The sequence below is a fragment of the Macrosteles quadrilineatus genome, unplaced genomic scaffold (assembly GCF_028750875.1).
Source record: "Macrosteles quadrilineatus isolate MER2022 unplaced genomic scaffold, UCM_ALF_1.0 Scaffold_6__1_contigs__length_79288215, whole genome shotgun sequence".
In the NCBI taxonomy this organism is placed as follows: domain Eukaryota; kingdom Metazoa; phylum Arthropoda; class Insecta; order Hemiptera; family Cicadellidae; genus Macrosteles; species Macrosteles quadrilineatus.
In genome coordinates, this window is record NW_026542599.1 from 66,132,957 (window position 1) to 66,147,144 (window position 14,188).

At 35.9% G+C, this 14,188-nt stretch overlaps 1 protein-coding gene across 1 annotated transcript; it reads right to left on the reverse strand.

The window, feature by feature from the left end:
- Nucleotides 1-1,344: 1,344 nt before the first annotated feature.
- On the reverse strand, nt 1,345-8,311 carry LOC128997591 (procathepsin L-like). Its single transcript, XM_054423230.1, has 6 exons — nt 8,244-8,311; nt 7,063-7,215; nt 5,004-5,189; nt 3,765-3,956; nt 2,847-3,012; nt 1,345-1,666 (listed from the first exon to the last, which is right to left on the reverse strand). The coding sequence occupies exons 2-6, from the start codon at nt 7,153-7,155 to the stop codon at nt 1,458-1,460; spliced, it is 846 nt and encodes a 281-aa protein (XP_054279205.1). The 5' UTR covers nt 7,156-7,215; nt 8,244-8,311; the 3' UTR covers nt 1,345-1,457.
- Between the last annotated feature and the right edge of the window lie 5,877 nt (nt 8,312-14,188).

Sequence of the window (14,188 nt, forward strand, 5' to 3'; positions counted from 1 at the left end):
GTTGGCAGCACTTGACAACACCGCTGTGGCGCGCCGCAGAGTATAGAAGCTCCCATATAATTTAATGCACCTAGAGACCGCACGTTTCTGCGGCTCCTAGGTGCGCCATCGTGCACCTATTTAGGCCGGCCGCACACCTGATGCGGCACGGCACGGCACGGCGCGACGTTTTGCCTTATGCGACTAGATTTCTATTATTTCAAATGGGGGTGCCGCACACATCATCGGGCACGGCAAGGCAAGGCAAAACAGCGCCATACGGCGCTTTGTTCTGCCTTTTAAATTTTCGTCTTTCGGGCAAAAGGCTTGAGGCAAAACGATGTGCGCATGCGCGAGGATCGACACCACGTTCAGCGCAGGGACAGCCCAGGTCAAAATAAGTGTGCACTTCCAACGATTAGTAATTATGATTTTTCCGGATCTGCTCTTAGTTCTGCAATGAATGGTTTTAAGTTCCTTTTTTGGTTGATAGGATGCACCCACGATTCTCTTAGGGAGATCATCCATTACATTCATTAGGTACCATTATTGACTATATAAACACAACAGTCAATGGTACCATATAGCAGCGATGGCAGCAGCCTCTTCTTCGCCTTCTGCATCCATTATCACAAAATGTGAACACACCTATTCAGTGTGTACACACCTGTACAAAGTGTCACAAAATGTACAAACAACCTCATAACACACAGTATCTCACTTTACTGAAACCATGGGATCGACCATGTGGGTGCTCAAGTCGCCTTGCCGTGCCGTGCCGTATGCATCTCAAATCTCCATCGGGCACGGCAAGGTGAGGCAAAGACGTCTCGCCTCGCCTTGCCGTGCCGTGCTGTATCAGGTGTGCGGCCGGCCTTAGATGCACTTACAGGGCCGCAGGACACAGTGGCGTGTGGCGCGCCGCAGAGTATAGGAGGGGCCTCAGGAATTAATTTATTTATCCGTTTCTAATAATATATGTTCAAACGTTCTAAGCTTTACATTTAAGTAATTATTTAAAACAAATCGATAAAATTCCTTGATGTTTCTATTTTTAGGATTGAGCAAATATCACTTGAACCAGATAAATGCAGAGGGAAAAGGTTGATGGAATTGGTTGATTCAATAGAAAAAGGAACTTATCTTTAATTTATTTCAATTTAAAATGTAATAACTAATAAATAGTAAAACCTAATGATTTTATTTTTATTTTTGCCAACAAAAGCTTTGAATGGTTTGATGTCTAGATAAAATTCATATAAAGCCATTGAATAAAGACTTAAACTTATGTACCAAAACATAAGAAGAAATGTAACCGATTCTGTTTTATGTTAGATCAAAAACAATTTTACATTAGGTAGTGTAGTGATGGAATGTAGGGTGAAATGTATACAGCAATTTCAGTTTACTAATAAGATATTTTTAGCTTAATAATAACAAAGTAAAGACAATTAACTGTCCATTGGCCATGATTAAGTCTAGACTGTGGGGTAGCTGGGCATTGTGGCAATACCGCACATGTTGTTGTGGTTCCTGGCAATCATGATGTATCCCTTCATTCCCCAGTTGGTTCCAAAGGAGTTCTTCACCAACCAGAAGTCTTCTCCCCTCTTGACAGTTCCGTACCCGACAACCAGCAATCCAGTGGTTATGTACTTATCAAAGCATTCAGGATCCTTGTACACTCCTGAAACCATAAGATCACACATTCAACCTTGCGGGACATTTCGAAGTTAGCAAAGAGATATTGGTAGTGCTCTTTGGACGACTCTGAAGTGACGTCACATTCTGTGCTAAGCACGTGGTAAGTGTAAAGCTTGAAGTAAAAAAGGCACCCACACTGTGCAACCACCAACTGCACCCCGTGCGGAATAGCTTCATTTTTTAAACAAACAAATGACCTTGACACCACGTCACAACCCTCATGCGTCACTATATGATGCTAATCCTACCAACCCCCAAATACGTCGGCTGCCATATCACCACCATCTGCTTAGCATAGGATATGACGTAACTTCAGGCCCAGTAACACCAAAAGGACACTACCAATAGCGTAGTCTTCTCGGGTATAATGCCAGAGCCACTGGTATAATCTGTATGATGGCCCCTGTCTCATGACCCTGATCCGGGCCTTAAACCTTTTTTGAAACGTCGGTTCCCAGGAAGGTGTATATTATGGGCAGGTTCCATCACACAGACACAGACAGACCATCTTCTCACACTTAAAGCATTGACCATCTATAAACAGTGCCAAGGCTAGGTACCCGGTAGAACAACGCTAATCACATCACGATATAAACCTGATTGTGGTCGACTGTGAAGTACAGTCAATGGTTGAACCCACATCACGTACTGTTCGTATTTTAGAAATATTAAAGAAGAGTATACGTTAAAAGTGATCCATTACTCCATGGAGAAATGGTGTACCGGTATGTGTATACTGTAGAGTCAATGAAAAAACCCTTTATCTCAGAAGTAAATTTGATTTTAAATGATGACAGAGAACTTCAGCGAAGCTACATAATACGAGCCATATGAAAGTATCTCCTAGATAATACACCCACAAATATTCAATCACATTGTATCAGAGAGTCGATCACTGTCTGCATCTTCCCTCGAACGATCGGTTGGTATGCAAAAAAGTGAGGATAAACTGTTTCATTATCTGCGTTGGATTCCGCGTGAAAATTGGGTTATATTTTAATTTTCATTAAGAAATACTGCAACTTCGCCACATAGTGTTAGCTGGACTCTGGTTGATATATTTAATCATTTAATGTACTGAGTAAGAAACGCAAGACCAATAAGAACACACGATGTACGAATTCAAAGAAATACTTGATGTGTGTGGTTGTGATTAACAATACCGCTCTTGTACAACTGGAAGGACGAGTGGCTGCCGTCGATGCCAACAGACACTGGTCCAACCTTAGCCACGGCCTGCTGCAAAGCGTTCTCACTAAATGAAGTCACATCCACGTAGCCAGAGCAAGTGGCTCCCTTGTTCTTGGCCTTGTATCTGCAAGAGCCCTCCTGTAAAGAAAAGAATAGAGAACTAATTAATGGCCATGGCTTACTGAAAATATTTTTCACTACAATAATGTCCAATAAGGGTATTTAGAAAAATTTAAAAAGTTTAAATTTAAATTTAAAAAATAAGCTTTACCTACCATTGTCAATTAGCTGGGATGTTAAAACTGTTAAACTATTTGAGGAAGGTAAACCCTACTTTATATTTGTAACAACATCAAAAGAGGTCAATCATCTCAGGATTTTAATTTCAATTCAAGTATTGGTGAAATAATCCCTGTTGCACCTAATTATTTTTTACATGTTGTTTTGCTACCAAATTATAAGGTTAATCTATGTAAAAAATATGGTACATTAAGCTTGAAACATTGTAGAAAATGGTGTAAAATATAGTTGACACATGAGCCAGATGTTACTTTTCAGCATAATTTAAAGCTAATCTTGAGGTTGTGAAAAGGTAAATTATTTGAGGCCAAATTTATACAATTAAATCCAACTAGTCTAGGTATAGTTTGAACATGTATATACGAAAACGAAATCTAACATTATTTTCAATGAGTTTGAAGGCAAGAACAATTCAACCAGATTCTAGTGATGAGGTGTGAGTTGTTCAGTTGTAAAACGGGGTCTTGGGTCAAAATCCTTTGAATCAACAATGCCTATTAGCTATATTAAAGTGCCACGACCTATGACTAGCCATAGGTCTCCTCTATAAACTAGGCAATAAACGGACTTGCGTCCTTATAACAGGTTACCTCATCCTCATAGGGGTAGGAAGCCTCGGTGTCGATTCCCTTGTTCTCCTTGACGTACTCGAATGCATCATTCATCCGTCCAAAATCACACCCTTGGTTTCCTTGATCGGTGCTGCAGTCAATAATGTTTTGCTCGCTCAAAGACACCAGCTTCTTGGTTTTCAGGTAGGTCTGTCCTTCCAAACTTCCAGTCTGAAACAGTTAGTTACGTCAAATTTTCGTAGTGCGACATTTAGTAAAAAACTTGGCTAATATACATTTTGTAATTATTTTATATTTATGTTGTAGCCCAGGCAAATTAGACTTGTAACTCCTAAAAATTTGGGGAAAGCTGGAAATCGTTTTAAAACTCTGGAAATCCTAAATAAGTTAAAAATAAGTTTGCAACTGATTCTGAATTGAGCTAAGTGTATGGGAGGAAAAACATTAGGCAGATTTTTGCTCATTATTTAGTTTTTCACTTATAACTCAAAAACAGTGCATCCCACAGAAAAAAGTGGAACTTTTCTAAAGAACATTAAATTTCGCGTCGAATGTTGTTACTGGTTCAGCCGTTCTGCTACAACAGGTTGTCAAAGTTCAGTAATTTTAACCGAAAACTATAGCATACACTGTCATCTGGCGGAACAAGCTGTAATCATCAAGAAAAGGATGACGGCAAGGAAAATATTAAAATAACTGAACGTGGACGACCTGTTGTAGCAGAACCACTGAACCGATTTTAATGATTTTAACGTCATTCGACGCGAAATTTAATGGTAAAAAATTAGCAAAATCGGTCTAGTTTTTTGCCTCCCATACACTTAGCTCACTTCGGAATCTTTCGTAAACTCATATTTCTTTATTTAGGATCTCCAGAACAGATAAACGATTTCCTGCATTCCTCCAATTTTTAGGAGCTATAGCTCTTTTTGGGCTAATTTGCCTGGGATAGTTGGTGGAAAGTTTAAACTATTTGTTAGGCTACTCTATCACATTTTGTATCCAATCCAATTACCACAGTGAAGGTGGATGATAATAGTAACAATAACTATCGTAATTAGCAAAAAGTTGACAGTACCAAGACCGCCATTTGGACCGTTCCCTTTGGACAGAAGCTTACAAACGTTCCCTTTTTACCTCCTTCCTTACACTCAATCCTTCCCCACCAGTCCCACCCTTTCTTGACGAAGAATAAACAAAATATCTATTTTATCTGTAATTTCTACACTAACAACACACACCCCAGGTACCACTTACAGCGCTGAAGGCATAGCTACAATCACAGAAGGTCTGGTGCTTGACTTTGGTTACGGCTCCTTTCTTCCTCCAGTCTACGCTCTTGGGAATTTCCAGATTCTCGTCGATCTCGAACTTCTCTCCGCTTCTCTGGTAGTCCTCGGTCAGTCTGATTCCGTTCATCCTCTGGCGGAACTCTTCGTTGGTCTAAAAGCAATTTAGCTATATATAAAAAGCCATTGACTTTTGATGACTGAATTTGTCATTCATAGCCTAGCTAGGAAATTGATATAGTAATATCACAGAGTTTTTATACGTTAAAGTTCAACTTTTGCTTTTTGATTTACATCCCTATATGTAGTTTGTGGAAGTAGGATTGTTTCCACCAAAATTCTCAAGTTGAAGTTTTTGATGGAACTAACCATTTTTATAGACAACGAACAGTGTGGAATAGTACTTAAAATTGTATGATGCGCGTCTACTTTAAGTGGAGGTCCCACTAAAAATTATACATTTTTAGCTAGCCTATGTATTATTTTGAAAAATCTTTATCTTTATTATCTATATCAACTCTACTTGAATGTAACCCGTTTTTGACCCTTCGTGAACCACCCACCCTTCCCTCTACCACTGTTTACGAAATTTGTAGACTTTTACAAGAATCGCTAAGGCTTTGTGACTATAAACAGTAAAAACAAGATTTAAGTGTCATTTGAAAGAGTATACAACTGCAAACAAAGTTATTATGTATTGGTTTGAATTTATCTCTTCATATAATATCTCTATGATTTTTCAAAAATTAAAAAAAATATTAAATAATTTCCGTAATAATACCCCTGCCACAGCTAACCTGCAGACTAAGTGAAATTCCATCTGACTGGCTGGAATTCTACTAAATTATTCCCTTAATATTGTCAGATTTATTTCCTATTTAAATATCATTAATATTAATACTGTAAGTACTTAGGTTTGCTGCTACAGGGAAGAAAATAGTGGGTTTTTATTGAAATATTGATAGCTTAGTATAAAGTAACAAAATTTCATTAAAATATGTCTATAGACAAGCAAGCTACAACAGTGTATTTATTCTCCATAAGAATTACATGGTCATTTTAAATTTACACTATTTTGGGATTTTTCCATAACCGTTAGGCATACAACAATGCTTCAATATACTAAATTATTTGTGTTTTTGAGCTCTACAAAATGGTCCCATCCCTAGACATAGTTTAAGGAAGTAAGATTGTTTTCATCAAAATTCTCAAGTTTAAGTTTTGGATGACACTAACCATTTTTATAGACAACGAACAGAGTGAAATAGTACTTAAATTGTATAATGCACGTCTACTTAAAGCATAATAACGATGTGCTATGGAAATATAAAGTTGGCATTCATACTCTTTTTTTTCATCGTCACCATGGTATGTACTGTTGTGAGCTTAAACGTTCACAATATAGTATATTTCGTACCTAGTGCTGAAAATGAGGTTTTGCCGGCTCGAGATCATTTTTTTTAAGTTCGAGACAAAGTTGAGAACTTTAAACTATCGAGAGATGCAAACCCCTTTCGGCCCGTGGTACGAACGATATTTTCCACCACACTATACGAAATTGAGAAAATATATACAATATGCACACCAACAATCAACCCAACTGCAACTTCAAGGTTATGTGAATATATATTTAGAGGTATCGGTAAAAATAATAATAAATAGTTGCTAAGCAGCGGTGACGATAAAACAAGTCTATTACAATTTATAATGTGGATACTGTTTGTGTTTAATATACAGCTGATTTTCGGCCAATAGGGATGTAAAAAACTGCTCTGTCCCCAAATGAAGATGACAGTTAGCATGAACAGCAATATATAGCTTTCAGCATCCAATTAACGTTTGCAAAACACCTAAAAAACATCATAGTGTGGAGAAAAATATCATACATATAGACTGTTACTACAATATCACCACATAGGTCCATGTTAGCAAAACATACCTATATGATCATACCATAGTCATAATATAATAATCATGGTATCAATACACCTCATTACTAAGGTCAATTGTATATTATTACATCTCACCATGTCAGCGAACTGGTTGACTCCTACGGTGAAGGTAACTTCTCCTCTCTCGTGCTTCTTGTTGTGTTCACGGATGAAGTTGAGGTTGTTCATGAAGATTTCCTTCCTAGTGTGCTCCTCTTTCTCATCTCCATACACTCGCTCATGTTCGATCTGAAATGGGACATTATCAATGTAACTAATTAACTAATATATTAACATTGATTTATTTAAACTTAAAAGTTGCCATAAAGTTTCATTAAAAGTGAAAATTTTCAGTGTTTAACTTTCAAATTAGATTATGAAGCATTTTTAAACGGATTCAGGTGGTATTGCTAAATTTTTAAAATTATTGGTGTTACGTAAAACTTGATGCAACCGCATAGTGGAAAAATTCAACTTTGAAGGGTGTAAAATGTATGAAGGGTGGATTTGGCTAGTAACGGATACCCTTGATCCATAATAAATAAATACAAGAAAGATAAGGCTACGCGTGAAACTTTACAAAATCGGGAGAAAAGGTTCGTCCACATGCCAATGCCGTAGTCAGGGTTATCGTAGAAAATCAGAAGGGTTGATAGGAAATGCAAAGTGCAAACAGCGTTTAGGACACGAAACACATTTAGGTCTCTTCAAAACAAAATCCAAAAATATACAGAACTATTACAGAATATATTGTAATGATTGTTCCAGGTCTTACTATGGCGAGGCAAAAAGACCATTGAACACTAGAATAAAAGAACACAACGAAAACACCAAAAAAGGCATAGTGGAAAAATCTAAAATCGCTCATCATTGCTGGTCCGAAAATCATCGTATGAATTTTGAAGAGGCAGAAATTGTCTATAAGGAACCTCAATTTTTCAAAGGTAAACTCAATGAAGCTTAATACATTAAATTAGTAGACCAACCAACCAGTCAGTCTTCGGTTGAAATAGGGCCACTGTTTTTACCCATTCTGAACAAGGAACTAAAGGATAGAAAACTAAATTTGCCAATAATTAGGGAACACGATTTCCCCTCAAAATTCGCACGTTATGTTAACTCGTAACTCACTATAATTTTAGGTAAAGATAACTAATGTAAAAGTTTTTCATTTAGTGACCATGTAAAATCGCTAGAAAAAACCTTACCAAAAATATTATTAATTTGTTTTAGGGGCCGTAAAAGTGTTCTTTGATCAAGAATAAAATATGTCTTACCTTGAAGAGTTCCCATTGGGCCTCGTCCTCCTCGGGGAAGGCGATGTAGTGGGAGTTACCCAAAGCAAAAAGGGTGAACAGTAATAACAGCTTCATCTTGACTACAAATTAACATTAGAATAAAAAACATTTTCCTGCCATGTAAGATTCTTTAATTAAACGTGTTGTGTTTGTGAGATGATTGATCCCGCTAAGCGAGACCAATCGTTTACGGTACCTAAAATTACACATTTCCAAGGAAGGGGTGCTAGGCCTAATCTAAAACTTAGCTGCAAGATGTTGGTGAGTTTTCCAGACGATATGGTCACGGGTGTTTTATGAAGAAGTAGAAGTAGTTTTATGAAGAAGGCGAGTGGCTGATGTGACCTTTCTCTACAAACTGATAAATAACCAAGTCAACTGCCCCTTCTTGCTGGAAAGGATAAACTTCCATGTTCCTTCGAGAATCACGAGACATCAGCGTGTATTTGAACTTGACCATACTGGGACCAACTACGCCAGATCTAGTCCCATTCCCCGGATCATGCGCCTCGGGAATGTGATAAGCAGCTCTGTGGACCTTTTAACTGCCTCCTTGGGGGTGGTTCGGCGTTCTGCGGCTGACAGCATCCTTGAGGGTACACCATAAAAGCATTGTTGTTGTTATTCCTTTGTTGTTGATTTTTCCCATGTTAATATTTGTGATCTATTTTGTTTGTATTCTTGTTATTGATATATTCATTGTTATGTTTTGTTATTGTTATATTTTTATACATTGTTATATTTTTTATGCATTGTTACTCCTCTGTTAATTATTATATCTTTATAATATTTTTTGTAACTACCTAATGTAAAATGGTGTTTGCCGTTGGTGTTTAATAAATAAATAAATAAATAAATAAGAGTTTTGGGTGTTTTGGTTATGAGTTTTACGGGAGGCGCAAGGAATAGTCCCAAGCGATTTTTTTGTAGCTAATTTTGACCGAGACTGACGTCACAGTATATAAAGGTATCGACCGAATATCCAGGATCGAGGATACATTCGGTTTTTTAGAGTTCGGATCACATACGATCCGCCATCGGCGCTGCTTGATTGCATAGAAATGAATAGCCATTGTAAAGAATAGGAGATTCGTTGTTGACTGCACTGACTAGATTCGTCTGATTCTTTAGCCAAGGCCTAAGGAATGTATATAACAGCTCAATTATCTAGGGCAGATGGGTCCAAAAGACCATGGATTAAGTTCATTAATAAAAGAAAGTAGTTCTATAAGTGGGCCTAAGGACCTAGCAAATAAGTATGCTTTAAGTCAAGTAGAGAGCAGGGTCAATATAATTCCAAAGTTAAGAGCAAAAGATTTGTGTTATAGAATTAGTCCAGAAAATAGCTTTTCATAAGCCATCATAAGCCAAGCAAGCGAATACGAGTGATTCCTGATAAATCGATATATCACGATTTACGATAGGCGATAGTTGTGTAACGTCATTATCGGTTAAAATTAGATACCATAAAGCGCTCATCGAGACGGTGGGTGTTCTAACGTGCAATCCTGAAAAACAAACCGGCGAAGGCAGGCTCCAGCGTCACGCCAAGAAGATGTTTGCATGGAAAATGTCGATGAATTAATTAACATCTTTAGTTGAGAATAAAATATCCAAATAAAAAAAATTTTGCGGCATAGGAACTTATGGTTTGCTTAAAAATCATACGTTTTTAAATTTGTGTTAAAAATGCATTTGCTCAGTGAATTTGGTTAAAATGTTTTCATTAGAAGGCGGATGTTTAAATATCTTAACAATTAATTATCAAACTTAAATTTAAATCGGAGGTGATTGCATCAATTTTGTTTTGTTTTTTTGCCATCACTACTTGGTTTGCTGCTTTGTTTGCTGTGTGATATTAAACAATTTCAGCATGGTTTGTAATGGAGAATGTTTCATTTATTTATATAAATTGGTTTAATTTATTTTTAGCATAGTTTTGACATATTGTATTTATCACTGAATGGTTTAATAAATCTCTTGAATCTCTCTCTTGAATCTTGAATCAAATTCCTGTCCATTGTAACAAACGCATAACAATAAGACTAATACAACTTACCTTAGTTGTCCAACAAAAACAATATAAATGGACTTTTTTATTGCAGCCAATTTAAAGTCGTGTTGAGTGGAGCAATTGACTGATAAGAGAACCGGAATTTGTTGGACAATGATAAGAACAGATTGTTTTGACAATTTCAGGAACTAGACTATTATTACCTTACGTCAACATTTCAACAAGCGGTGTTCAATCTCACGACATTTTCGCCTATTCATTCATGGTTTGTCAAGTGAGCTTTACAAGAATAATTCATCTAGATAAGATTCGTCAATTAATAAAAATAGATACACATAAAACGGAAACGCATTTAAACATTTTGAGTAGACCTAGTATTTACTGGTCGCGGTACGGAGACAGACCAACGTTGAAACAGACTGGCTGGAATTATGTGACCCCGATCCCTTATTAATTGTACTAAAAAGGTCAACCTGTTCCTGTCCATAAAATTGAGTGAGATTTGAAGTTTAGCTGGTCGTTTAAAATATGGTTTTACAGTGACTGTCTAGGAGAATCTACCAAGTCTTTGTATGTTGAAAATTGTTCTGGAGAATCTAATTTATTTTCCTTGTTATAAATATGAAGAGTTTCTAGGCTATTGTTGTATCTACGGTGTGATTTTTATCCATTTGCTGAGGAAAAGCATGTTTTTGTTTGTCTGCTCTGGGGTCGGGGCGATGTTCTTTGTGCAGTTGGGTAAAGGCTCTAACTGTTTGTCCAATTAAAAAATCTGGGCAATCCATGCATTTTAATTTTAATAATGAAGGATTACCGCTTTTTTAATGTACATACGCATGTTTTTCTTGGAAAATAATGGAATTTACAACCTTTCACATCAGTTTTATAAAAGCTTCTACATATTGATCTAAATACAAATTAACATAGCAACCATAAAAAACTCCGCTGCTTTACCAAGGTTTTTTTACACACACAATGATTAAAATTGTAATCATGCAATTTTACTTCGCTAAGTGTTTTGACTACACTAGCCTACATTTCATAAGGTAATGAGATATTCAAGTCACTTGAAAACAAGAGGTCTCTCTACTAACCTTGGCTTGTCCTTACCTCCCGAAACATATGTAGTCATAACCCTTAGCGTTGGAAAAGTGTATAAAATAAAATTGAAATAGTTCTCCTTCACAATTATGCACTTTAGGAACACAAAAAATGTGTTTATGCAAGTTGAATATGACAACCCATTTATCCTAATTGGCCTTTAATTTGAAACCCCGAAGAGTAGACAATATTTTTAATCATAACTTGTACCAAACAAGTAGCAAAACAAAATACGTTAATAATAGGTTGTAAGTACTTTATTGAAGTATAATAAAATAGGTAGTTTTTTAGTCTCCAGTTCACAGGGCTAAAAGATAAACTTTTTCACACGATGTTAAGGCTTTGTAATGCTTCCCAGGCCTCTCTCATGTAAAGTTTAGCCTGATCCATCAAAGTCAAGCTATCCGTGACTGTCCTATCATACCTATCTCAAACATGCGTCCACTCCACATTATAGTCATTACTCTCGCTATCACTGCAGTAGTTTTAACATTTATTTATGTGAGTTGAACCTTATTTTTATAAGTCATAAGGTTTATCGCAGAAGGTTTGTAATAAGTGCACACAAATAATTTCATTTATAAATTAAGGCAAGAGTCATTTGTTTGAAGTTCTTTTTTTATGGTCGGTTCATGGTATTTGAAGGATTACTTGGGACATTTTCCATCATGATTGTACTTTGTTCACAGAATATAGGTGGTTTGGGGGAAGAAATCGATCCATTTCACTTAATTCTACCTTTAAAACAGTAGCTTAATTATTGGGGTAGGTAACAAGATAAAACTGTAGCCAACTATTAAAACTGGTTTAGTGAATTAAATCGAAATTTAAAATTTTTTTGTTTTTATTCATCGGTCTTTTATGGATGTACACAAATTTATTTTCATAAGATTGCATGGAAATTATAACATAGTCACACCAGTCAATAGTACGCAAAATAGCTCATTTATGCCCAAGAGCAGGAATCAGTCATTCCCGCTCGCCAATCAGCCGATTTCACTGATGGTGTTTCTACACCAACCACAATCGCGGATCCGGTACGTTAACAACCGGTGAGCAAATAACATAACCTAAAAAGCGAACATAGCCTATAAAACCTTTTAAATACAACTAAACAGTTAATCTGTGAGTTACGATACGTTAATTACGGTGGTAGGAAAGATCTTGTGTGTATTACGAACACAAACAGTCATTGCCACCCTCAAAATGTACTTTGCGAATTGGCAATGACGTACTTTGCGCTCTTAATAGACAAATAGACATTTACAGCGTTGCATGAAACATTAAGCTCTAGTGGGAAGGATCGTAATGGTAAAGAACGTGAACAGCGAAGTTTAATTTTAAAAAAAAACAGTCTACAATGTAGTTGTAGTTTTGAGTTTCGTTGCAGAACAATAACAGTGACAGTGAACCGTAGGTTATTTATCTACGCCATCAGTCACAGCCAAAACACATGACTTTTGAAATATTGAGCTCTTTTGTCCACCTCAGTAATCTCGGGTCACTTGTATTATGGGTAATTTGCGAGAACTAGGTACAAATAACTATAACTTCTGCAGATAATAGTTCAAATAATTCTGCACTTAAGTTCTGGTACTTAGCTTTACTAGACTATACACGCTATTGCCACCAGTGGATTGAAGATAGCACAGTTTGCTGTTCAGTGAAAAGGAAATGTCAAACTTTGACTATGTTATTTTAGCTTTGGAGAAAAAAAATCTCTGTAATCTATATTTGAATGTTGTAGCTTCTTAATTTGTCTATCACCTAAAAACTATTGTACGTTTCAATTCTATGACTATTTGCTTACAAGCATTGATTATATATTTTTTTCCTCCTGTTTCTCATCTTGTCCTATCTTGGAAAAGGTAATTATTAATTTCTTTGTTTCCAATGCACTCGTGTTCACACAGTCTTAAAGTCTACGTTTTAGTACTGTTTGAAAATAAATCCATAAAATTCCTTGATCTTTTCCTTAAGGATTTAACACAAATAATTTAAACCGAATAATTGCACAGGTATAATTTATTTTTGTAAAAAAATATAACCGACTTCAAACGCTCTAAAAAGAATGAAATAATTTCAATAAAGTAAACTTTTGTATTATTCAAGCTCACGTATAAGTCGGCGCGGCTCTATGATGATTTTTGATACAAAATTGAAAGAGGGTGTCCATATTGCTGGTGACTATCTATAACTAAAGGTGTTAATCTGCATGTCTTTTTCATAGTTATGCGTTAAGTGTTATTTGATTACCGTAATCTGAGATCGGCATTATAGTGGTATTAACGAGTATCTGTAAAAAGATTATAACGCATTGAAATGTTTCTAACTTGGAAAAGTAACGTTTTAATACTAAACTAGCTTCTTTTCCCTATCATAATATCAAACTAAATTATTTTCCTATTCATATAGCCTAGAACATTTGTGTGTGTTACTTTCATAATGCATTTATTCTGAAGTAAACATAAAATACAAGAAAATGTTTCCTTTAATATGTAAACAAAACAGTTCAGTATGTTTTTTACACATTTATGTTATCCAGCTACAATTTATTGATTTTCAAAATACACACACAATATTTAATTTCAATCATATTTGCAGTTTGAGCCGCGCCGACTTGAAATACGTGAGCTTGCCTAATACAAAAGTTTACTTTATTGGAATTATTTCATTCTTTTTAGAGCGTTTGAAGTCGGTTATATTTTTTTACAAAAATAAATTATTTCATGATTTTTAGTGACTGTATATTTTTTTATATAATTATTACTTGAGGTTGTTTTGATAAGCAAAACTGTTTGAAACAAAC